At 42.2% G+C, this 27,457-nt stretch overlaps 1 protein-coding gene across 1 annotated transcript in view; it reads left to right on the forward strand.

Annotated features, from left to right (window-relative positions):
• Positions 1-665: 665 nt before the first annotated feature.
• The window catches only part of Gda (guanine deaminase), an 82,126-nt gene continuing 55,334 nt past the window's right edge, over positions 666-27,457 (forward strand). Inside the window, exon 1 of the mRNA XM_059259782.1 lies at positions 666-889. Within this exon, the coding sequence (XP_059115765.1) occupies positions 767-889 (123 nt within the window). The 5' untranslated portion in view covers positions 666-766. The remainder of the gene's footprint in view (positions 890-27,457) is intronic.

Here is a 27,457-nt window from a genome sequence, read left to right on the forward strand (position 1 = left end):
GTTGAAGAGAGGGACTTTGCGCCTGGCTAGGGTGGAATGACACCCCGGAAGCCAGGAGCGGTGGAGTACTCTACTGGCACCGCACTGTAGGAACCCTTAGAAAACGTGGTTGGATTTCTTGCCACAAAGCTGACGGAGTGGGGGTGGGAGGTATCATTGGATTAGTGTTGTTTACTGAATTCAGCAGGTAGAATAATAATCCAGATTAACTCTTGGTGGTAGGGTTCCCTGTAGGGTTCTGTAAGACAAGCTTCCAGAATCCCAGCAAAGAATGAATACATTCTGCATCCTGCAGACTCGGAAAAGGAAACTGGCCACAAGGTAGACCGCTCCAACGACCTTTCACTTATCACCCCGTTTGTGCAAGCTCAGAACCTGGTGCTCAAGTTGAAGCTATGAATGGTCCTACGAGTGTAGAAGGCTCAGTGATGACTCTTAGGTGTGCCATGAAAGCGAGGTAGAGCAGCTTGATTTCGATAACTCAAGGAGTTAACGCATCCAAAACCAACGCACGGGTGGGGAGGAAAACCACACCCCACGGGAGCCGGAGCCAACTCACAGGAGAAAAATCCTATTGGCATCGAGGAGGCAGAGAGCCAGCCCCTGGGCGCGGCCTGCAGGGGGCAGGCGATCGCCCGGGGAAGCGGGGGCAGGACGAGGGCCGGAGCCCCAGCAGCTCCCGCTCGCTCCGCAGCCTCAGGGACCGCTCTGCACCCGCCCGGTGCGCTCTCCTTGGCTAGTGGACTCGCGCTGCCCCGCCGCTGCCATGTGTGCCGCTCGGACGCCGCCGCTGGCGCACATCTTCCGAGGGACTTTCGTCCACTCCACCTGGACCTGCCCCATGGAGGTGCTTCGCGATCACCTCCTCGGCGTGAGCGACAGCGGCAAAGTGAGTGGACGTGGGGTCCCGCGCACCGCGGACAGGTGGAGGGACCCGGCGCGATGCTGCGCGTTCTGGGTTCTTCGCTCCGGCACAGAGTGACCACCGTGGCTCTGGAGTTGAACTTGAGAGTTTGGCTCTTAGGGAATGTAGACAGCCTGGTCACTAGGTTCGTAGCCTGGCTAGGGTGGAATGACACCCCGGAAGCCAGGAGCGGTGGAGTACTCGCACCACCGCACTGTAGGAACACTTAGAAAACGTGGTTGGATTTCTTGCCACAAAGCTGACGGAGTGGGGGTGGGAGGTATCATTGGATTAGTGTTGTTTACTGAATTCAGCAGGTAGAATAAGCAAAAACACCTGGTTTCATTCACAGGATCGTTTATCAAAAAATGCATTAACGCTACAGGCTACACACATTTAATGCTGGAGAGGATAGAACTGGAAAATTCTCTCTCTCTCTCTCTCTCTCTCTCTCTCTCTCTCTCTCTCTCTCACACACACACACACACACACACACACACACACACACACAGCCATATGCATCAAAACAATCGGTTTCATTTTAAAGTTCAAAATGCCTTCTATGATTATAGGTTTTATACCCCCCCCAATTAGATTTCCACAAGTGTTATATGATGTCTGATGCCTACTTCCGTGTTCATACAGATGGTAACTATGTACAATAGCAATGTCCTGGACAGTTTAGTACGTGAAGTCATTTCGTTTTGGGGAAGAACGGGTTATGTTTAACTGTTTCTCAAAGTATACCAGTTTGTGGTCTGCCAGGTTGAAGACTGTAGGTGCCACTGAGTCACTGACAGTATTAAATTATAATTTGTATTTGGGAATAACAAGATCTGATATTCTTTTTTTTTTTTTTTTTTTTTTTCTCCAAGACAGGGTTTCTCTGTGTAGCTTTGCGCCTTTCCTGGAACTCACTTGGTAGCCCAGGCTGGCCTCGAACTCACAGAGATCCGCCTGGCTCTGCCTCCTGAGTGCTGGGATTAAAGGCGTGCGCCACCACCGCCTGGCAAGATCTGATATTCTTAAAAAATGTTAGCATTAATTTGTGGGGTGTGTGTGTGTGTGTACATGTGCCAAGTAGAATGTGTGGTCAGAGAACAACTTGTGGGAATTGGCTCCCTCTTTCCTCCATGTGGAGTCCAGGGACTGAACTCAGGTTCTCAGGCTTGGTGGCACACACCTTTACCTGCTAAGCCACCACACAGGCTCCCCAAACCTTGTTTTCTCATGGTACTTGATTTTGTTGTTGTTGTTGTTGTTGTTACATTGGGAAGCATAATGTTGTGTTTTCAATGTGATGAAAATCCCAGAGCTCACCTAGTGGAGACTCCGATAAACCTGGGGACCTGCACATCTGCTCCACGGACAGGGGCATGACCCTCAGTTTCAGTGAACTCCTACCTGGTATAAGCCTTAAGAAACCAAATACAGGCACTGGGAGACTGTGACGGGGAGGAGATGCTAGTTTGACCACAAGAGCTTTTCGGTTAACTTTCGTTTTGCAATTCACCTCCTATTTCCTCAGTTCTAATAGATTTGTAACTGATGTGATGTAGGTTTGAGGACATGATGGAAATAAGGAAAAGGGAGTTAGTTATCAGAAAATTAATCTTTCCTTGAGTTTATACAGAAGAATAAGTGTGTCCTGAACATGCAATTAGTGGTTGAGTCAGAGAATGTGTTTCTCTTGGAGCATGCTGAGGCTCTCAGTTTGCTTAGTGTGCTATTCTCACACGAGACAAAATGAACTAGGAATCAGCCACAGAGGCAAGCCAGTCAAGATTTCAGCTGAAACCCCCCTTGCTGGTGGATTGTTAACTGTTGGTCTCTCTCCTAGGTGCAAGACAGTTACTTACCCCTTCCCTAGCCTTAAAGGGTGAGGATGTGGTATATAGTTGAGCATTTGATTTCCCTCATGTTGAAGTAGGGAATGCCTCACATTTAAGGCTGCTAAGATAAACTGCTTACTTATATACTTATTATTTAAGCATTCCAAGGTATATAAAAACTAGTATGTCCTTGAAGTGAGTAAGTTAATATTTGGGATCATCAGGCTCAGGCACCTCTGAGTTGTACTGAGCTCTAAAAGCTAATGTCAGGACACAGCTTGAGATGGATTGGGAGTCTCTGGAAGCCTTGTGAAAATACTGACTCCCAGACAGCATCCTCAGAGAACCCAAATGCATAGGCCTAGAGTCGGATTCGTACAGGCATCTCTGGAGACTCAGGTAAGGCAGTGAGTGAATCAAATTCTGAGTGATCCTGGTGGACCCTCTGTGTGAAATGTCCAAAGCTCATCTTACTCCAGACCTAGGTCTGGGGCAACATCTCAGAGAAGGGACAGTTTTCCTTGTCTTCTTTTTTCTAGATCTAATCCAACAATGGTGACTGTGTTTAATTCATTCAAGTACAACACATTTTAAAAAAATGAGTTAATTTAAAAAAAAGGCAAAACAAAAAAAGCCCTCTGTAGCCGATATTTTGGTATTATTTAGAATTCAGGGTTAATTTTTACACTTAAGCAGCATGCAGCTTTTTAAAAATAAAAACTCCAAAATGTATAATTCATTTTCAAATGTTTCATTAATCTTGAAACACAGTGTGCTCAAATATTACCCAGTTTTTCCCACATACGTCAAGGTCAAGTTGACTTTAAAGAATCATCAAGATTGGAACTTTCAGTGTACACTTACAGAGAAACCAGAGTGAGAAAGTGTGCCCACGTGGAGGTAGTGAGTGCCCTGGATGTTAGAAGCAAATTCTCTGTAGAAATGAAGCCCTGGGTTCACCTGCTTTGAGACCATGAATGAGACATTAAACCTCTCCCAAGCCTCAGCTTCCTCCTTTGTAGAATCAGGTTTGAATCAGATATAGAATGAGCTGATGCTCGACAATGTCTGCACTTAATTGATACTAATCTCGAACTGTGGTCATTTCAGCTCCTTCCCTTCCTCTGCCTCTAGTAAACCCTAAGCCCCTTGCTCAGTGTGGCTGTTTTGCACCTTTCCCTGTAATGACACCTGTGCAGCTAAGTGGTAGAGAAGAAAGCTGTGGCCTGGGGCAAGCCTTGTGGGAAGAGGCACAGTTGCTGGACCTCAGCTGTGCATTTTTGTGACTGTGTCAGCCATCATGCATCGTGACACATAAAGCTGTACCTGGGAAAGGTCCCAGGATCCTTAGCTGCTAGGTCACTAGGCCATTATTGTCAACGTTACTCCCACTACAGTGAAGAAGCTTGTTAGAGAAATTGCGCATCTGAGGATGTGATAGTTTAACCAGATTTTGAAACACGGACCAAAGATCATGTTCTATTTCCCCCAACAGTTTGCTTCCCTAAGGAACAACCCCTGAATTTAAAGCTTACACTTTAGAGGGATGGTTCAGTGGTTACAAGCCTGGCTGCTCTTCTAGAGGGCTCAGATTTGATTCTCAAACCCACATGGCTGGTCCCAACCACCTGTTTCTCTAGTTCTAGGGGAACTGATGCCCTCTTCTGGCCTTCAAGGGCACCTACACCCATTGCACACATGCACATAAAAGCACACACAAACAGACACACATACTACATATAATTTTAGCCAAAGTATATAATGAGTTTTGAATCAAAAACTGACCTCATCACTGAAGATAAACGAATGAATGAAGAATGATAATAGCCTCAGTGAGGTCAATAATCTAGCGAGACATATCAGACCTGCTGTGACTTGTCAGAACGGTCTGAGTATAGAGGGAAGGTTTTCTCCAGTTGAACACATTGTGATATTTAAACAGTGATCTTCAAGGTGAGTGTAAATCCATAGGCATGTTGGATTTTGGAGAAGATCAGAACCTTTTACATGGAGGAATGGCTGTGGAAAAAGTCCTCGTGTTAGAAAGGATGAAAAACAAAGATAATTAGAAATCCAAAGCAGAGAAGAAGGATAACACAATGTAAGACAGGGCAGGGTGGTAGAGGCCATGTAGAGTTGGACTAGGATTCTTCAAGATAAAAAATGCACTGGGGCAGGGGTGTGGATATGCCAGGGAGTGAGCTTAGAGATAGCTACAGTGGTTGAGCAGTAGCAGAATGTTTCATGGACTCCTAAGATTGCCTCTGTTACCTACTCCTATGTGAATCTGGTCAACTCAACATTTCAACTTCTAGGTTTTCTTATATATAAAATAATTCATGAGGTGGTGGGAAGTTTTAAAATATTTTATAAGTGTAAACTATGTGGAATAATGCATGACAGAGCAGTTATCCAGGGTCAGTATACACCAACAGTTGTCATCCAAGGAGGAGGAAGATGTGGACAGAATGGGGAGCTATTCAGGTCTAGCTAGCTGGATTGGATGATGGCTTGTACATATAGTCTTATTTCTAACTTCTGGAGCCCAGAGTGGTGTCTATAAATGCATGTGAATCTCACATACCAGGTTACCAATCATATGCACATATGTGTATGTAAATCAGGAGGCATCATCTACCCAGTGATGGAAGGATTGTTGAGCTGGATCTGAAAGAAAAGAGGGTTTGAACACACAGAGAAAGGGTCAGTAACCCTGGCAAAGGTTTCTTCAGTTCCCCAGATTGACAGGATGAGGAAATCCTACTTCATTTGAGACTGCTTTGCCATCTTGCTTTGATAGAGTTCTTGGTCTGAATAACAAATAGCTGGCTCTGAGTCATCCATTCTTCTTGCTTGGGAGTGTGAAGATCCACCTTCCTGCCAAGCTCACAAACTCAGAATATTGTCTTAGTCTTGAAGAGAGAAATTGGACTTAACTACCCCTTATGAGGCTGCTGGAGTAGGAATATGGGTTTCATAAAATGATGCATTCATGCCCAAGCCTCAAAGGATTATCCTCTGATTTCTGTCGTCTTGAAAGCCATTTTCTTCATCTAAAATGTTCACAGCAGGGCTTGTTTGCCCAAGTTCAAATCCGCAGCACCAAATAAAAATGTGGGCATGGCTGCACATGCCTGTAACCCCAGCATTGGGGGTGGGGGTGGGGTAGAGACAGGCAGACCCTAGGAGCTTGCTGACCAACCAGACTAACCCAGAGTGAACTTCCAGTTCAATGAGAGGACTTGCCTCAAACAATGCAATGGAAAGAGATCAAGAAAGACACAACCTCTTCTACAGAGCACATCCAGAACATGCTCCCACATTCTTGGCCTGTAACACTTACATAACACACATTGGTATGTGTGAGTGTGCACATACACACACACACACACACACACACACACTCACACACAAAAAGTATTTGTGGCAAAAATTCAAGAGCCATGACTACTTCTTAACTAACACCTTCTAAATTTGATCAGCCTCTAATGTACTTGGCTTGTGGATACACCATGGTAGTAGCCAGCAAGGGAAAGTCTGTTACCCTGGAATCATGGTCCCCTTTTATGGATTCTTGGTCTCATTGATTAAAAAAAAATTAAAAATGGGTTCTGAAGGGAGTTCAAGGACCATTTTATTAGAGTTTGAGAGGAATGGAGTAGTCAAGCTACTTATAGTAGTCAAATCTTAGCAGCTGCTGGGAGGTGGGGAAGGAGGGATAATGGTACCTTTTGAATTAGGGTCCAAGAAAGCTGCAGACTCAGTAATGGAGATGAGCCAACAACTGTTTTGGAGGAGGGTGAAATGAGTGTCTCCAGTCAAACGGTGAGAACATCTTGTGTGTCAGGGCAAGTGTGTTTAGGATCTTGGCCTGTATCAAAAGGGATGGAAGGAGCAAGGGAAAGTTTATGCCCTTTGGTTAGAACCCGGAAAGTAGGCGAAGGGTGATCTGTAAGCAGTAGCATGGAGAGATGGGTTCTTGAAATGTGTAAGTACATTATCTGGTCAATTATTTCTCCAATTTCTTTAGTAGGTTGCTTGGCTCTTAAGGAAGTACATTATGTGCATGCCTTGGCAACTGGTTTGAGCCAATTTCCTCGACCCTATGGGCCTGCCCCACTACAGTAGGTCTTCAGGGTGTGCCAGCTTTTGTGAATGTCTCCTACGGAGGTCATTGTCAGATTCAGTTGGGTTAATCTCTTAGAGGAGGAGATAGTCAAATGCAATGTTCTAAATTTGGGGCCAGTTTGGAATGTCAAGTCTTTACCCAGAGCCAGAGGTAGAATTCAGTTCTCCTTCTTTTGACCAATAGATAACGACTGCTACTTAATTGGCCTTAGGAAATCCCTGGTAACTCCTCCCTCTCATATAGTATTTTAAATCTCAAGGAGGAGCCATTAGGATGCTTCTCTTAAAACTGATATTACACAGAAAAGGGGCAATGAAGTCCAAAGCTGACTATGGGCCAAGGGTCCATCCTTACTGGCCTCTAAGCCTGCTGATACCCATGTAGCTACCTAACAATCATATTTCCAGTTATCAGGTCCTTATTTTCCTGGCTTTCTTGGTAGCTAAGGGTGGCTGATGATGATGATGTCCTGGTACATAGGAAGTGGACCCAGAAGTTTCCAGGATGTGGGAAGCCCTTTCTTTCTTTAGATGTTTCCATGTGAGGAAGGATACCTGGAGATGTCGCTGCCACCATCTGGGACTCTGACTGTGCTAGACTGTTTCATCACTGTGATAAAATATCAGAGAAAGCCATCTTAAAGGGACAGATATATTTGGCTCACGGTTCCAGAGGTTCAGTACATGGTTGGCTAACTTCATTGTCATTAGGTCCATGGTGAAGTATATTATGGTGGGAGGGGCATGAGTTAGGTAAGACCAGAAGGCTAATCACCTAGTGGTGGCAGTGAAGGAGGGAGGGAGGGAGGAGAGAGAGAGAGAGAGAGAGAGAGAGAGAGAGAGAGAGAGAGAGAGAGAGAGAGAGAGAGAACGAACTTCCCCCATGGTTAAATCTCCAGAATTGCCCTTACAGACACACTCAGAAGGCTCTTTGCTATCTTTGAAGAGTTTAACTACTCTGAGACTCCCTACTTTCCACTTCCTTTGTGAGCTAGTGAAGTGTCTTCATTATGTGAACCTCTGGACACTTTATTCTTTACTGAGCTATATTCCTCAAAGAGTCATATTATTATCACAAGCAAAGGTCCAGACTGTCTTGGGAGGCAAGTGTTGGAAGGAAGGCAATATGAAGAAGCTAGAGGGTAGTTACTTTCTCAAAGCTCTGTCTTCCTGGGCTTAGGGACCCTAAGGTCCTTTACTGGGATGTGGGGGAAAGGAGGTCCAACAAGGTTTGGGGAGGAACTAGTCAGCTGGACTATGTGCCTTCTCCCAAACATCTTAGGTGACATCTATCTCCTGGGGTCAGCTCCCAAATCTGCTTCTCAGACAGCTAGACACAAGTTCTTTGGTTTAGAGAATAAAACAGTAAGCAATTTTCGTCAGAGAGATAAAGAAACAAAGAACTAAAGAAGGGGGGAATAACTGGCCTTTGAGATGGCTAAGTAGGTGATGGTGTCTGCTGCCAAGGCTCACGACCTGAGTCCAATCCCTGGGACCCACACACTGGAAGGAGAGACTAGAATCCCCTACATTGCCTCTGACCTCCACATGTACAGTGTCATATATGTGCATGGGCATACATGTGTACAGATACACACATGACAAGTAACTAAAAGTGTATTTTTTTTAATGGAAAGTCATTTCAGGGCTCACTGGATGTTCTGAAGTTTAGAGAGAGGTCATTCAATAATTAAGATCTTAACTCTCCAGGCATAGCCTCTCTGTAGGTTTAGAAAAACAAGCAAGAGAGGGGAGATGTTAAAGGTTAACTTGAGGATGGAGTCTAAAATACCCACTTCTAGAAAGTTCATATCTCTGGTATTTAGAATGCCAGTTACACTGGGGGCTGTTAAGTAATCCTGCTAAGGACACCTTCGTGAATAGGTGGCTCTATTACATTACTTTCAAAGGATTAACAGTTGTTTTCCCCACTGTCTTCTTCTGACTGGCCCCAACATCAATGTCTTTTCAGGCATTCATACCCAGTCAAGCCCAGCTATGTTTCCCAGGGCTGTTCATTCATATTCATTTCGACCCCTGTTCTCCCAACTCTTCTTTGTCTCTTGACTAAAACATCAGAGTATCTTGTTTTTCTCCCTATTCTAGTGTTTCCTCCACATGACTGACTGCTATTTTCTTGGATCATGGGTAGTTCTTCTGCAGCCATCTGTGGCTTACTATTTATTGATTGTAAGGTCCAAATGTCTTTGGAGGAATTCTAGACATGGAATTCTTTCTAATATTTTTTTCCAGTGTCATCTCTCTGTAAAAGGTAATAGAATGAGTATGACTTGCTCACACCCTGAGCTGAGGATGATCAGATAAATTTCCCATGGTTCCCTAGCACACCATGTCCTTTTATAACTCCGTGTTTGGGGCATTGGTCTCTCAGTCTGGAATAACCCTCCTTTTTTACATCTCATTTTCCCTCTACCTATGTCAAACTGAAATCACATTCTTTCAAAGCTCAGCCTTGGTTTCTCCAAAGTTTCTCTGGCCATCACTTCCCAATGGATAAAAGTTTCTTCTTCAGCCCATACAATTTTGTATACACTTCAAATAGGTATTTTCTTAGTAATTAAGAGATGCCTTCTAAAGCTAGACTGTGAATTCAACTCTCAGCTCTTTCGTTTACCTGGAACAAATGTCCTTATATACCTAAGCCCCTACAACCAAGGGTTCATGTTTTGAAGTTTAATGCCCATTGTGAGATATTGAGAGGGCAGATACTTGATTTGAAGATGAGGTTTAGAAGGTGGGGTCCTTGGTATGTGAATCAGATTAGAGTACAGGTCTCATTACAATACTGGTGTCTTTATAAGTAAGACACACACACACACACACACACACACACACACACACACAGTCTCAGTCTGTGGTGCTCTGCACTACCTCAGGACTCTGTCAAGTGTGTTTTTTGAATAGCTTACACATTCGTGGTGATGCAGAACCAGCAGCAGAAATGGACTAAGCTCAAAGATATGTCAGCTCTGAGCTGAGCTGTTTGTCTCCTTTCTGCTTATGCTCAAGGTTCAACTCAAATACCATCACAAATCTTTTCATCATTTTAAAATCATTTCTTCCTCTGTTTGATGTCCTTTATTGTCTGTTTTGCTGATAGAGAATTCATGTGAATTTGCTGGATCTGATTTGTGTATATTCTAGTTCAAATTTTAAGTTTCTGTTCATGTTGCATCTGTAAAAAGCAGAAAGTAGCTAATACTTCCTAGCAAACCCAGACTTTTTCAAATAGTATGGGTGTTCAGTAAATATTTATTCAGTGTTCTGAAAAATTGTAGCAACCGTTACACAATTTGTCTTCCTCTTGTGCCTTAATAAGAACAACATCGGATGTAATTTAGTATGGTCTCAGAAGTGATTTTTATTGAACAAAATACACATGTTCAGAAGCTGTGATGATGATTAAATCCATTCTGCTTTGGAAGTGATGTTGTTTTTAAGAGGATTTTGTTTTATGGTGAAACATAAGATTTGAAGATTGCTTTCATTAATTCCACTACCTATAAATATATTAGACTTTTAACAGTTTCTTCTGCAGATATTGAGTGCCTGCTGCATGCTACATGGTCGGGATACTAAATAACTGGGTTCTATGGCTAGTGCCTCAGAAGCAACACCTTCCAACTTCAGTGCAATACAGATTTTTCATGACAGCTCAGGCAAAAGCCTTACCCTTTCCTTTGATGAAAGTTAGACCTTCAACTTCAGTACCATCATTGGGTACCACGGCAAGTAACATAAAGTCCAAAGAAATGCTGTGGCTTTCTCAGTGGGATACAGAAGGAAGCTGTTTGAATCCAAATCCGTTTCCTCTTCAGCATTCAGATCTCTCTGGGCCTGAATAAAAGACCCCTGCAGGGCTGGGTTATGGCTTCACAGTTTAAGCATGTGCCTGCCTCCTAAGCCTGATGACCCGAGTTTGGATACCCAGAATCCAGGAAAAGCACGAAGAAGTAGCACAAGCATCTGTAATCCCAGCAAGTCCCTACCTAGTGATGGCAAGTTCCCACCAGGAGAGTGGACATTGGGCTTGCTTCTCTACTGTAAGCCGCAGAAAAACAAGAGGCCCTGTTCTCAAACAAGGCTGAAGACAAGGATACCTCAGGTCACCTGTCCTCTACAACCCCTCCCTGTATCATGACACGTGCACACACACACACACACACACACACACACACACACACACACACACACACACTACCCTAGGTATATTTCAACCACTGAAACATTAACCTTCTCTTTCAGCTCTGTCTCCTTGGTCCCATCCCTTTGAACTCCTGACAGTTGATCCATCCTTTATTCTGCAGTGGTGTCTGAGACCTCTGACCTGTCATTCCCCTTCTAGTTCTTTCTCCATGGAACTGCAATCCTCTTTTTTGGTCTTTTCCTTCAGTATTGTTTCCTTTTGTTGTCAGTAAAGATACTCCTATCCATCAGTTCACAGAATCCATCAAATTTAAGTGACATCTGGATATATCAAAAACATCCACAGCTTTCTCACGATCTTAGCCTCTCCAAACCATGTAGAAATGGTGGCCTCAGACTACTCTAACTGTGGCAGTCTTTATCATCAACTCATCTCTATTAAAAATCACCCAGGAGATACACCTCAAAGCATGTCCATGAAGGGGTTTCCAGAGAGGTTTAACTGAGTACAGAAGACCTATCCAGGGTGTGGGTAGCAATATCCCCTGGGCTGGGGCCTTGGACTGAATAAAGGAGACAAAGACAAGAAGTATACTCATTTCTCTCCTCTGCTTGACTGTGGGTACATTGTGACAGCTCCATGCCCCTCTTGCCACTGTGGTTTTCCGTGTCCTCTGTTCTTTCATTTCCACTCCTGTGGTGAAATACTGCAACACAAAGCAACTCAGGGGAGAAAGGGTTGTTTCACAATCCAGGTTATGGGCCATTGCTGTGGAAAGTCAGAGCGGGGACTTGAAGCAACCAGTCACATCCACAGTCAAGAGGAGAGAAGGAATGTGTGTATACATGCCCACCACTCAGCTCACCTTCCCCGCTCTACAGTCCAGGACCCAAACCTGGGAAATGATACTGCCTACAGTGGGCTGGGTCTTCCCATATCAATTAACTGTAATCCAGACAGTCTCCCATAGACATGCCCACAGGCCAACCTGACAATCTCTCACTGATACTCTTCTCAGTTGATTCTAGATTGTGTTAAGATGACAATTAAAACTAACCATCAAATCCTCAAACACATCCTTAAGTTCATTTCATCAGTTTGTTATAGCAACAAGTAAGTAACTAAGGCACTAACCACAATGCATGATTGGTTGAGAGAATGTGTGTGTGTGTGTGTGTGTGTGTGTGTGTGTGTGTGTGTGTGCATTCTTTATGGAAAAGTTGATAAGAGGTTTCTTAAATAGATGAATTGAGCTAGATTTAAAGTGAATCAAAAGGGAGACTCAGATTCTTCTTGCTTTTAAAACCCATTCATCTCTATTTCTCCTTTGTCCTCTGCTCCTGCCCGCATAATTATTCCATCGTCCACAGGTGTGTTTTTCCATGAAATGAATATTTTCATCAACTCTTCAAAGAATGGCATAAAAGGACCATAACTTCTAGATTAATGCTGAACCCCATATAGAGCTACTGCACCTGTGTCCTGCCCCTGGCTCTGTCTGGCCGCCATTTCAGTTCTTTGATAGTTGATACACATCATCGGTAGCTTTAGCTGTCAACTTGACAAACCTAGATCACCTGGAAAGAAAGAACTTCAACTGAAGAATTGCTCAGATAGGGCTGTGGGCACATCTTAAGGGCATTTTCTTGATTGCTGGTTGATGTGGGAGGGCCCAGACCACTGTGGACAGTGCCCTTCCTGGGCAATTCTTAGGCCTCTAGAAAAGGTAGCTAGGATAAGGGAAGCAAGCTGGTATAAGCAGGGTTCTTCCATGGTCTCTGCTTCATTTCTGCCTCCAGGTTCCTGCTTGAGTTCCTGCCCTACCTTCTCTTGATGGACTGTGACCTGTAAGCCAAATAAGCTTTTCCTTCACCTACTTGCCTTTGGTCATGTTATCACAGCACAGAAAGCAAACTGGAATGATACAGTAGACATGTACTGCTAAACCTGAGTACTAATACTTCCACTTTTTAAACATTCCCCAGTGTTTAAGAGAATCGATTTGAGCTCCTACCCAATTGCAATTATTGGAAAATTAATGTCACTTGCTTTGGAACCTTGCTTTCTTTTCTTTCCATGTGACAAAGATTTCTGGGGAATTTTATAATCCAATTATTCATTCATTCAGTCCTAGGAAGTGACTGACTCTCCGTGTCTAGGGTGCTGCTCTTATTTTAAGGCTGCAGCTGTGAACAGGATAGAGGTGCTACTGCCAGGGAGCTTTTCTTCACTTTGGAACAAGGATCTTTCAGGCATTTGGTTCTTAAATGAGGATAGCCCCTTTCTTCCAAGTCCATGGTAGTCACTGCTGCCCTTGTTCCTCATGGCCACACACATTCTGTAGCCACAGCATATCCCCATACATGGTCATATTAATATCTAGCTTCCCTTCTAGAAAGTAGAGTGATATTTCATCCTTTCCTGGTACACTTAAGACATTAAAAACAAGAATGCAAGGTAAATTCTCAGCTGATGATTGACCACAATGGAAACTTTTATATTTAAGATAAGATTTAAGAAATAGATCAATTATAATATTAGTAGCACATCTCTTATCTTGGGTAAGTGTGCATTAAGTTACATGGTTAAAAGACAATACATTCCATGCACACATTAGCTTCAAATATTGCATGTAGTTTCTTGCTCATGACACTGGATGACAACTCACAGGTACAAAACAGACTGATGATGGTACAGATAATGTTAGCAGCAATAACATGTGCATGTTACTGAACACACACATATTCTGGACTAGTGCTGAATGCTTTCCATTTGTATCTTAGGAATCCCCATGACCACTGTCTGGGGAAGAAAGGATGTTTTTCATCTTCTATTAAAAAAGAAAAGACACAAGCTTAGAATATTGACTTTACTTTTGTGATAACTGTCCAGTGATAATAATTTGATTGATTTTTCTTTGTCTTGATATGGCCAAGCAATAGACTGACCTATGCTTCCTGTACTTAATTCCAAACATAGATCCATCTATTCTGATATACTTTCTAAAATTGATCAATATGTATGAACAACCCTCAAAAGAGCTTTCTTCCTGTGGCTTTGACCTTATGTCCTACCTTCCAAAGACCTCTCCCCCTCTCCCCTTTTCTTCAGGGGGAGCATTATTTAGTTACCTTAATCACATTCACTTACTAAGGTGAGAGGAGAAATTACATTAACTTTAACTTTTATTTAATATGTTTTCCGAAACCCTGTTGATTGTTGAAGTCTCTGCTTGTGTGACCTTACTCTGGAGACATAGTTCCTCATGCGTTATAATTGAGTTTCTTCATCAACACCTCCTGTGCCATCTTCTCTGTCTCCCACTGGCATTGCTGTAGAACCTGAAGCTGAGGCCACACTGCCCTTTCTCTTATCTGCCTATTATTGGGTTTTAAAAATACTTTGATAAACCTTCATCATCAAACTCTACACGGAAGCCCCAAGTATATCAATCTCAGTTTACTGGCAAGGTAATTCTAATGTAAAGTGAGTTCTTTAAGGCTTATGTATAGTGAAATATATGTTTTTAAGACCCAAAGTTCCCCAACAGCTTCCAAGGAAAGAAAAAGTGTATTTGACCATACACTCATGCCACCCACATCATTATATTTCACATATTCTTATGTGTGTGTATATATGAAGTGTGTGTGTGTGTGTGTGTGTGTGTGTGTGTGTGTGTGTGTGTATAAAACTTCTGGAAAGAAATATTAAAACAAACCCCAAATAACACTTTCTTTTTGTAGTGTGCGACTGGAAAGTTGGTCACATGGAGAGTAATTTTAAGTCTTTGTTTTGTCAAACTGTTTTATTTATTTTTTGAACTCTTGTATTTTTACTTTAATCTTTGTATTCTCTTGTTTTTTTTAAATTGTAGTAAAATATGCGCAACATACATTTTAAAGAATGTTTAAAGTTTTGTTTTCTGTATTCAGAGCATTGGACATTTATCACTACCATCACCAGTATTTAGTTCTTTAATTGTTCACTCCTCCAGGGAAACTCATGACCTGTTGAGCAGCTGCACCAAACTAACTTCCCTCATTCCTCTAGAGTCACTAATTTGCTTTCTTTATATTTGTGTATATTGGATTTTGTTAACAAACGAACATAAATAATTAATGACCTTTTGTGTACAGCTTTATTTACTTAGCACAGTTTCAAAGCTTATTGTGTCATGGCATGTGCCAAAACTCATTCCTTTTTATAGCTCAATACCACTTCATTGTTTGGTAATGCCACATTAAAAAATATCTGTTCTTCAGCTGAGGGACATTTAGATTGTTTACACCTTTTGGCTACTGTTTCTATGAACATTTTATCCACACGTTCTGAAAATCAACTTGTAGAATATTATTTTAAGGTGTGTTATATTTGTTTATGCTGTGGAACATTTATTTAATGATGCAAAGATGTGTTGCATTCTTTTGTTGCATTTGTTCAACTCTGTGAAGCTGTGTTACTTTGCCTGTCTGAAACACATGATGGTCTAATAAAGAGCTGAATGGCCAATAATGAAGCAGGAAAAAGGATAGGTGGGGCTGGCAGGCAGAAAGAATAACTAGAAGGAGAAATCTTGGAGAAAGAAGAAAGAGGAGAGAACAAGGAGAGAAGGACATCAGGGCCAGCCACCCAGCTGCACAGCCAGCCATGGAGAAAGAAGTAAAGAAAGCTATACAGAAACAGAGGAAGATAAAAGCCCAGAGGCAAAAGATAGATGGGGTAATTTAAAGTTAAGAAAAGCTGGCTAGAGACAAGCCAAGCTAAGGCTCAGCATTCATAAGTAAGAAAAGCCTCTGTGTATTTATTTGGGAACTGGGTGGTGGGCCCCCCAAAAGAGCAAAAACAGCCAACAACATTTTGGTGTTACCAACGTGGGTTGTATTTTCATGTAGGGCCTGAGAAAGCAGGAAAAGAAAAAGAAAAGAAAAAAGACATGGCTCCTTTAAGAGGTGCTGATGTTCAATTGGTATCACTAAATAAAAATGACAAACATGGTATGTACTCATAACAGGATACTAGATGTGGAACAAGGATGACTGGACTGCTACTCACAACACCAGGCAGGCTACCTGGAAAACAGGACCCCAAGAAAGACACAGGGATCGCCCAATGACAGAGAAATGGAATGAGATCTACATGAACAGCCTGGACATGAGTGGGGGTAGTGAAGGGCGAGGTTCGAGGGAAAGAGAGCTTGGGTGAGTGGGAGATCCCAGCTGGATCAACAACAGAGAGGGAGAACAAGGAATAGGAGACCATGGTAAATGAAGACCACATGAGAATATGAAGAAACAAAGTGCTAGAGAGGCCCACAGAAATCCACAAAGATACCCCCACAACAGACTGCTGGCAATGGTCGAGAGACAGTCCGAACTGACCTACTCTGGTGATGGGATGGCCAAACACCCTAATTGTCATGCTAGAAACCTCATCCAACTACTGAGGGATCTGGATGCAGAGATCCATGACTAGGCCCCAGGTGGATCTCTGGGAGTCCAATTAGTGAGAATGAGGAGGGTTTATATGAGAGAGAATTGTTGAGACCAAGGTCGGATAAAGCACAGAGACAAATAGCCAAACAAACGGAAACACATGAAATATGAACCAATGGCTGAGGGGTCACCAACTGGATCAGGCCCTCTGAGTGGGTGAGACAGTTGATTGGCCTGATCTGTTTGGGAGGCATCCAGGCAGTGGCACCGGGTCCTGTGCTCATTGCATGAGTTGGCTGTTTGAAACCTGGGGCCTATGCAGGGTCCCTTGGCTCGGCCTGGGAGGAGGGGACTGGACCTACCTGGACTGAGTCCACCAGGTTGATCTCAGTCTGTGGGGAAGGCTTTGCCCTGGAGGAGATTGGAATGGGGGGCGGGCTGGGGGGAAGGTGAGGGGGGCGGGAGGAGGGAGAACAAGGGAATCTGTGGCTGATATGTAGAACTTAATTGTATTGCAAAATAAAAATTAAAAAAAAATAAAAAAAAAATAAAAAAAAATGACAAGCTAAAAAAAAAAAAACCAAAAACAAACAAACAAAAATGCTTGTGGCAACACAGATACCGGCTTCCATTGCTAGGAAGGTTTAATGCAGCTCTTGGTCACAAACCTCCTCCAGTTGAACCATAAGCTTTAGGTCTAGCTTTCCTGACCCCAAGAAGTGTTCGGGGCCAGCAGCCAAAGCTGTACAGAGGTCCTAGCCTCACTGCTTAGGAGCTTTTCGCTCATGCAGACAAAAAAGGCTGAAAGATATGCAATAAAAGAGGTCTAGACAGAATAACTCTGAACAGGTTTCAGTGTGTTTTACAATGTGCATAGGCTTAATAAAGAAAAAGGGTATGGACAGTCATAGAAAGAAATGGTTCAAAAATAATAAACTCAAACCAGGCAGTGGTGGCACATGCCTTTAATCCCAGCACTTGGGAGGTAGAACCAGGAGGATCTCTGTGAGTTCAAGGCCAGCCTGGTCTACAGAGCAAGATCCAGGACAGACACCAAAACTACACAGAGAAACCCTGTCTCAAAAAAAAAATAATGAAGTCTTTAAAGAGAGAAGTTAAATAATAAAAAAGAATAAGCCATGTAGGGACGGGAAATACACAGGGAGTCTGAATCCTTTATGCTATTGTGTTATTTTGAATATTTTGAATGCTGACAAGCAAATAATAACTGCTGAGAGACATGGGATTGTGAACTGGACTGTTAAATTCAACCAATCTAGATATTTTAGAAATGTCTTGACTTTAAAAAAGAAGTAAAAAAATATATTTATCAAATGGAAATAAAAAATGCTTTGGAGTTTTATTTCCACAGAAAACAAGAGGCTGTTGATCGTTCCAGGTTAATATGGGTCAGGTTTGATCAAGGGAGACCTCCTGAACCTTGACAGGTGACATCTATCAACAAAGGTTAAAGCTGGTTTCCCAGAACTTGGCCATCATCTCAAATTTTCTCTCTGGGTTCCTAAAGATGCTTCATCCACAGACAGCAGGAAGAAATTTAGAGAAAATAATGTCCACATTCCCAAGAGTTGGGTTGTGGGAGGCTTTTGGTTATTTGGTGGATCATAGATGTTTGTTATATTTAGGGGAATATAGAATAAAAAGACAACTATTAATCTCAGATATTTTGCATTGGCATGGATTTTGGAATACTGATACAAATTCAAAATTAATTTTGTTACACTGTGTATATGTTTCTATTCTTGTTTGAGGTATTGTGTCTATACAGCTGATTTAAAAATGCAATGTATAAATAAGAAATGAGGTTAGTAGTTAATGTACAATAATCAAACTTGTAGTCACATTAGGTATGTTTTCTAAGTTCAATAGGTATATTTTAGATAGATAAATGCTCTTCAAACACTTCAAAGACCACTAGAATATGGCATTTCAAGTGTTTTGTTAACCTAAAGTTTTTCACAGCAATGAGACACATCTGCTACTGGCAGCACCAATTTACTTCAGAGAAGATGATGGGCAGTGAAGAAACTCCTTATGGAGTTTGTTTTCATTGTGGCAAGATTAGCCACTGGGCAAAGAAACTGTTCTTGCCTTTGACTGCTGACAGTGTGCTGCGCAGACTGGACATGCAGGATATACAGGAAAAAGACTGTTGAACTTTGTCAAAACAAGACAGGACAATCCTTCAAAATTCCTGCTTCACTGAAGAGTCTGCCAGATATTCTACAGGACACACAGGAAAGGGACTGATGAACTTTGCTAATACTAGGTAGGACAGTCCTTCAAATTTCCTGCTTCACTGAAAAATTTGCCAGATATTCTGGACCTGTAGGCTGAAGATGGATGCCCCAACATTGCAAAGGCTTTGGGTGAATGTCCAGGTAGCCAAATGTCTCTGTTGTTAGATAATATTACATCCTTCTGGGTCTTTGATAGAGTTGAAGACTAGATAGTTATAGTTGCAATTTTCCTTAGATATGATAGAAAGTAAATTAGGTATAAAATTTTGGATTCACTAAGATAAGACAGATAATGTATTATTTTCTCTGAATATGCTAACTACAAATGGACAGAATATTGCAAATGTAATTCTTAATTGATAATTGTTCTTATTGTATACAGTCTTAATATGTTAAAGTTAAAACCTTTCATTTTTGTTTAGATAAAAAGGGAAAAATGTATAATATTATTTTAAGGTGTGTTATATTTGTTTATGCTGTGGAATATTTGTTTAATGATGCAAAGATGTGTTGCTTTCTTTTGTTGCATTTGTTTAACTCTGTGAAGCTGTGTTACTTTGCCTGTCTAAAACACATGATGATCTAATAAGGAGCTGAATGGCCAATAGTGAAGCAGGAGAAAGGATAGGTGGGGCTGACAGGCAGAGAGAATAACTAGAAGGAGAAATCTCGGAGAAAGAAGAAAGAGGAGAGAACAAGGAGAGAAGGACATCAAGGGCCAGCCACCCAGCTGCACAGCCAGCCATGGAGAAAGAAGTAAAGAAAGCTATACAGAAACAGAGGAAGATAAGAGCCCAGAGGCAAAAGATAGATGGGGTAATTTAAAGTTAAGAAAAGCTGGCCAGAAACAAGCCAAGCTAAGGCTGGGTATTTATAATTAAGAATAGCCTCCATGTGTGACTTATTTAGGAGCTGGATCGGGGGCCCTCCAAAAGAGCAAAAATAACCAACAACATCAACTTGTTCTAAAAAACACTATGTCATGGCTCCCGGTTGCCTCACCATGGGATACATCTAGCTTTAGTAATTTCCCAGCCTTCCATATGTTATGCCTTTTTCTCTTTGTCCATATCCCTTTACCTTCTGCCTACTGTAACAATGAATCTTTAAGGAGTCAACTTGAGATGAGCCTAGTTATAAACACCTGTAATCTCAGCAATCAGGACATGGAGGCAGGAGGATCAGGAAGAGTTCAAAGCCAGCCTCAACCTCAACTACATGGTGGATTTGAGACTAGCCTGGTCTACATAGGACCCTATTGCAAACAAAACAAAACAAGATCCACTAATGTAAGTGTCACTTCTGTAATGAAGCTCTTACTGACAGCACTCCTGCCCTTCAGCTCACAGGCAAGCTGACCCCTGGCTTCTTTGTATCTCCTATTTCGGCTCAGAATCTTTTATGGCCTTTCTTTGACCTCAGGAATCTTCCCCATAGCCTAATTTCGAAGACAGGTCCTTAGCTTTGTCACTTTTGTGTAGACAGTGCTTGAATCCGGTAGGCATTTAGATGAGTATATGTTGGGTAAATGATAGTTAGATTTTTTTTTTTTTTTTGCCATGGGTTAACCAGATTGGAAAAGTTGACTTTAGACATCAGTCAAATGTACAATGGCAAAAATATCTTCCAAATGATTTGAATGAGAATTCTGGGATTTTCCACTCTAGATAATAATGGAATACTTAGCAAGGGGAGCTCTTGCTAGTCTCATGTCCTGTTACATAATTAAGACCCCTAGAAGAGTAGATTTTAATGAGACCCTGAAACTTCACAATTCTCAATGCTTTTGACTTGACTTAAGTAAAAGGCACAATGTAAGTCACAAAGGCCTGCTTATTCCTTTAGTTTCACATTGTTGTGGAGGCTTTTGATTCTCCATGAAAGGGCAATTTACTTGGAGTGCTGCTTGCAAATTGCTACTTAACAATTTATGGTCCTGGAACATGGTACACCCTCTACAAATAGGAGCTCTTATTAGCCATCTCCTGTTCCTCACAGCATTTGACAGTGCTTTTGCAAAAAAACAAAACCAAAAACTGGCGTCCAATGAGTGCTTTGGAATGAAAGAATGGACAGAATGGACTGCAATTCTGAGTACAGAGTAGATGAGGAATAGTTACTAGTCTTGGCTGGTTGGGATCTGCGTGCTTAGCCTCAGGGAGTAGCATAGTTAGTGCCTTCTGTACAGCAAGGCGGATGTTTTTTGTCCTGTACTATTTAACCCAGTAATTGGTTTTTTTTCTGCGTGTGGGGAGCAGGTGCATGTGAGGAATGGATGCTTGAGAGCCTGGACTCCCCCTTTTTTTAAAAAAAAAAACATAGAAGTTATTTTGAGTCCCTAGCTCAGTAGATCCATTTATACTTTATGTCCCTGCAAAGCCTGTGGAGCCATTACGCTCTGACTTCTTGAGGGCTGACAACAGCTGATGAAAAGTCAGGAGGTTAGGATGATAGGAAAAAATGATAAGCAAAAGAGACACAGTACTCTTCTTTCTTTCTTTCTTTCTTTCTTTCTTTCTTTCTTTCTTTCTTTCTTTCTTTCTTTCTTTCTTTTCTTCCTTCCTTCCTTTCTTTCTTTCTTTCTTTCTTTCTTTCTTTCTTTCTTTCTTTCTTTCTTTCTTCATTTTTTTATGTACTCAGAATCAACAGTTGTGGTGGGTAGTGGTTTGAAGAAGAATGGCCTCCATAGACTATTAAATGATCAATCACCAGGGATTGGCACTCTTTGAGGAAGATTAGAAGGTATGGCCTCATTGGAGGAGGTGTGCCACTGGAGGGTGAGCTTTCAGGGTTCAAAAGCCACACCAGGCTGAGGCTCGCTCTCTGCCCACAGATCAGGATGTAGCTCTCAGCTACTGCTCAGTGCCTGCCTGCATGTCTCCATGCTCCCTGCCATGGTGGTAATGTACTAAACCTCTGAAACTGTAAGCAAGCCCCCAATGAAATGCTTTCTTTTATAACAGTTGCTGTGGTCATGGCGTCTCTTCAGAGCAATAGAACAGTGACTAAGACAATAGTCGAATGAATGTAGGTCAGTATATAACAGCTATCAAGGGAAAAAGTGCTGAATATTGTGTAGATTTAAGACCAGAGGATTTAGCTTCTTTTGAGGCACTTCAAGGATGCATCACTAATGAAGGTATATTTAAGCTTTGCTTGAAGGTTATATAGATATTAATTGGAAAAAGAGAGATGGGAAAGGCCCAGGCAAAGACCCAGGGGGGAGAGGAACCAGGAACTTGAAATAAACCATAAAGAAACAGAAAGGCTAGAAGTAAATGGGGCGGAAGAGATAAGGCAAGCTACATCAGTGTCCCAGTGCTTATCAAAGGACTTTGATGCAAATGTTGGTGCTGACACCATTCTGGGGTCACAGTACCTACCTTCCTGCCCTGGAGACTTTGAACACTCTGCTAATGTTTTATGGATCTTTTCATTTCAAGTGACACACATATGTTTAAACCACTGATTATAAATTCCTTTGACATAGTCCTAGTTCACACGATGTGTCCCAGTATTCCTGTGCTGTGTAGGGAAATTTCTGTCCAAGGACACTTTAGAAATTAAGATGCTGCTTTTGGTACTAATTTGACTCCATGGAATATATATGTACATATAAAATAATTTTTAAAAATAGAGGGCCTGAATTTAGGAGGGAGTCCTGGTGGGGGGTTTTGGAAGGACAGTGGGTAGGAATATGATAAAAATACGTCATATGCATGTATAAAATTCTCAAAGAATAGATAAATATATGTTTTAAAATGCTACTTTTCCCCCATTTACAAATATTTAACTTGAATGGATGCCATAGCATTGACAAACTTAAGTGTCAGAGTTTAGAACTAGTTGAAGCCCTATTACAAATTAAACAATGGGGCTGGAGAGGTGGCTCAGCAGTTAAGAGCACTGGCTGCTCTTGCAGGGGACCCAGGTTTGGTTCCCGGCGCCCATACAGAGCCTGATAGTGAACCACCACCTGTAACTCCAGTTCCTGTGGACCCACCACTGCCTTCTGCCCTCCACAGGTCCTCCGTGCATATGGTGCAAGGACATACATTCAGACAAAACACTTACAAACATAAAATTTTAAAAATCTTACTGCTGTATCTCAGAAATGGAATTTAGTATCTCTATGTCACTCAAATGCTAGATACAGTCCGTTTCTTTGTTTCAAAAAAAACAGGATGCCAGTAGTGATGCTTCACTTCTTAGGGTCAAACTGGCATGCTTTTTCTACAGAATTGAGATTTTTCCAAGAGTGAAATAAATAAAACTAAGTAAGATGATAGAATTAGATATTTTCATTACTCAGAATTGCAGAGCTGGGGGGATGTGGCTCGGGGCCAGAGGACTTGCCTAGCATGTGCCGAGCCCTATGTTCAGTCCTTAGCACTGAGAACAAACACCGCATCAAAACAAAAACCCTTGGTTCCAGGGAAGCGTTTGAAAATGAGAACAGCCTCCCCAGCCTCTCCTACTTCCCTCTCAAGTGATGACTGTACATGGAAAATGATTTAATCCGGTTGAGCAAAACAACATGTCAATGACTCATATTAAAGAAATCACAACCTTTGGCTGCATGAATGGAGGCTTCTACGATCGTTCTTACCCCCGCCCCCCTCACACCATCACCCACCCCCATCTGTCCAAACAGTCAGTGGGAAGGAACAGGAACACAGGATTTGTGCTAGCTTTATGGCGATTGAAATGAGAATAAGAAAAAGTCTCTTGCAATCCAGACAGGATTGGGAGTTTTGGAAGGGGCATGTGGGTAGGCAGAGGGAGAGAGAGACAAGAGGAGGAGGAACACTGTTGTACCAACTTACTTTTTTTTTTTTCATATCTTTGAACTTCCCATATTTTGGTCCACACCCTCTGTCAACTTTTACCAACCTGTGCGGATCTGTTTGCTGGACCTGGGATAGGAGGACCTGAAAGAATGGGGCGGGCTAATGCTGTAGACAAACGTCCTCCAGTTTCGGTGTGCTATTACACATGAATGAAACAAAGAAAGCTGCGATCCAAGAAAGGTTATTTGAGTTCAGAAAAACAGATCAGAAAAACATGTAATTTATTTACTCCAGTAAGCACACGCTAGATATGAAGAGAGCAGCCCTCTCCCAGAACCTTCTCAGGAAGTTTAAACACAATTGTCTGGCACATAGTACAGTTGATATCTGGGAAAGCTTGAAAACGAGGCAGAAGGCCTTCTCCAGATTCAGGGGACAGGGGACAGCGCTCAGCATAGCCTTTCACCAGACTGGGGTTTAGAGCTGTGTTCTGACATCCAACAAGAATAGACATGTCTTATAAATTGAGTGTAAATGTTCAGCAGGAGGCATGAAATCACATCCAAGACCAATCCAGGGAACGAAATTCACCTGAGGTAAAAGGCCTCTGCCTTTTCTTCCTGGAGCCTCCCTCACACTTCCCTGAGGTGTTGTTCACTATGGGTCATTGTTTGTTTTGACCATGTTCTGACAACTCTCAATGTTCTCTCTCATCTCTCTCTATACTCACCTCACTCATCATCTCCCAGAAACACCCCCACTGTCTTTTCTCAGAGCTTTCACATCTCACTCAGCCCATGATGCCAATCAGATGCACACAAAAGTGCCTCCATGCATTGGCCTCAATTTCAAATATTCATGAGAATTTCATTTCCTCAACCAGAAAGTCAACCTTCAAGATGAATTCTTGGACATTTACTTGAACTTTTAGCAATTAGATGGGCATGTGTTGTAACTTAAATAATACCTGATTCCTCGATGTGCTGCTTTTCTGGGCATAGCAAAAACTGATCTAAGAGCATGTTAATCCCCCATCTGTCCAGTCTTGGCATTTCTGCTCCCAGGCTCTCGATGTGATGATTTTGGTGTCACCCTGTCACACACAGCTGTGACTGTCCCACAGAACAATCTCAAAGACAATCTACAGTTCTGTTTGACTGTGTGTGCTGGTCAATGTCCCGTCCTTAGCTGTCGAGTTGAAGTGCCTTTGTGTGCCACCTCACCCTGGCATATACGTGGTAACTCTCAAGAGGGTATTGAAAGGGCTGGAGAGACAATGGCTCGGTGAGTCAGACCACTTGCTGCCAAACACTAGGCCGAGCTCAGGGAATCGTGCTGAAGAGAAGGAGGAAGGATTGTAGGAGTCAGAGGGGTCAAGGACATCACAGGAAAACTCACAGAAGCAACTAACCTGGCTCAGAGGAGCTCAGAGTCTGAACCAACAACCAGGGAGCCTGCATGGGACTGACCTAGGCCCTCCTCTAGCTACATGTGACATTTGTGTAGCTTGGCTTTCTTGCGGGACTCCTAACAATGGGAGCAGGGGCTGTCCCTAATGCTTTAGTTGGCTGTTGGGAACAGGTTCCTCCTACTGAGTAGCCTTGCCCAGTCTTAATACAAGGGTGGTGCTTAGTCTTACTGCAACTTGATATGCCATGCTTTGTTGACAGCCATGGGAGGCCTTATCCTTTCTGAATCAAAACAGAGGAGGAGTGGATGGGAAGAGGTGGAGGGCAGGGGAGGGGAGGGGATAGGAGAGGAGGGAGGGGAAACTGCGGTCGGGATGAAAAATAAATAAATGAATAAAAATTTAAAAAATCACAACTTTATAAAAACAAAACAAAACAGGTCACAGTACCTACATCAGGCACTCACTGCTACCTGTAAACCCATCTCTAAGGGATTAGATGCACTCTCTGGCTTCTGAGGGCACCTGCACACACACACACACACACACACACACACACACACACACACACACACACACACACAAGCTTAGAAAATGCAGTTGAAAAACCACCAAAGCTTAGCATTTTAATGAAACACAGTATTTTTGGAGACAATTTGTGAATAAGAAATATGTACTCTTATAAAAGTAGTTTATTTTCACAGGTGTTGTTACTGCTGTGGTCTATGGATTCTGTGAGTATACATTGATCACACCATGTTTTACAGCTGGGTTGTGTAATTTGGGATATAGAATGTGCTCTGCAAATGTTTGTGGAATGGGTTAGAAAATGATTACTGCTAGTAACGGTAAATCATTGTGCGACCTGTGTCCCTCAAAGACTGAATAGTACTGGATGGCAATGGAAGCTTTAGGAAAGGTCTAGTTGGGAAAAACTCAGATCGTGCCTTGAAGGAGATATTGTTACCCCCGTCCTTTCATCCTTTCTTCTCTTTCTCTTTGCTTCTTGGTCACTATGAAGTGAGCAAGGCTTCTCTACCACACACTCAGACCCATAATGCCCTGAACCTTCCTTATAAGCTGATTATCCTGGGTATTTTGGCACAGTGATGGAAGGCTGGTGAATACAGTCACTGTATGCCAGGCACGAATCCAAAATTTAATTTATTATCTCGTTGATGGGTCCTGGTAAGCTAAATGTTATTTATATCCATTTTTTTAGATGAAGAAACAGTCACTGGTAGTTTGAGTTCCTTATTGAAGGTACTTTCAGTCTAACAGCCTGATTCTACAGGCTATTTATAGCTGTTCTGCTATGGGAAAAATTGAACATTGTACTGGTATTTAAATGTTTGGAGGTGTGTGATAGTCTTAGGATATAGTCGCCAGTCCTTGTATACTTTCATTGTCTTTTGGCTTATTGTCTTGCCATGGCAAACTTCCGAGGCATTATGCCAATATGTCAGTGAACTTTGTGAAGAATTATGGGACCCTTCCAAGGACATTGATTTTCTGAAAAAAAAAATCAAATTTCTAATTATTCGCAATGACACTGTTCATGTTGCTACATGTTAGAGCTATCTGCCATCATCTATCTATTTACTTTGTCTTTGTAGTGGTGCTGAGGGACAAACCCAGGATCTCATACCTGCTAGATAACAACTCCAGTCACACACTGAGCCCCCGCTAGAACATTACAGTTAGTTGAGGTGGGCTTAAGATTTGGGAAGTGCAGGAGAGTCAACTAGAAGTTGTATGTGGCCAGGACTTTCACGTAGGGGAAGAATTTGCAAGGCCAAGATCTGGGTGTGTTCTGCATTTCCTTTCTTAGCTGCAGGAGTTGAACTAAGGAGATCATTTAATAAAGCCTACAAAGTGTGGATGTTGTGACACCCAGCACCAAGCCTAAGTTAGAACCATCATGAAGAGAACATAAACAAGGAGACAGTATCATGTCACATGAAGTATTTCTTATTGGAATACACTGGTCAGAAAAAAAGTGATTAAAAAAAAAGTTTGTATTCCAGACCTGAGAACAGGTAAGAGTTCCTTGTATCTGAATTTTCAGGAAGAAATGGTCTCTGTTATTTTTTTTAAAATATTAGAATAAAATAAAATCTATTCTTGGGTCTGGAGAGATGACTCAATGGGTTTAATTCCTAGCACCCACATGGCAGTTCACAGCCATTGTAAAGCCAGTCCCAGGGCTCTGGTGCCCTCTTCTGGCCTCCTGAGACTACTACATGCAATATGATGCACAGATATACATGCAGGCAAAACACCCCTCATAAGATTTTAAAAATCTATTCTTTTATAAATGGAGTCATAATTTTACTTAATTTGGCTATTCTGAGGATGTGCCCCCCAGGTAGCCAGCATCATTTCTTTTTATGTTGCTGTCGACTTCATAAGCAGGATCCATAAATCAAATTGGAATGAGTTTCCTCAAGCGACTTAGATAAAGACTGTCTGCAAATCACAGGCACAAAGTCTTTGGAGTTCTGCTGAGTAGAAACAAATGGGACCACATTTAG

This window comes from Peromyscus eremicus, chromosome 1 (genome assembly GCF_949786415.1).
Source record: "Peromyscus eremicus chromosome 1, PerEre_H2_v1, whole genome shotgun sequence".
Lineage (NCBI taxonomy): Eukaryota > Metazoa > Chordata > Mammalia > Rodentia > Cricetidae > Peromyscus > Peromyscus eremicus.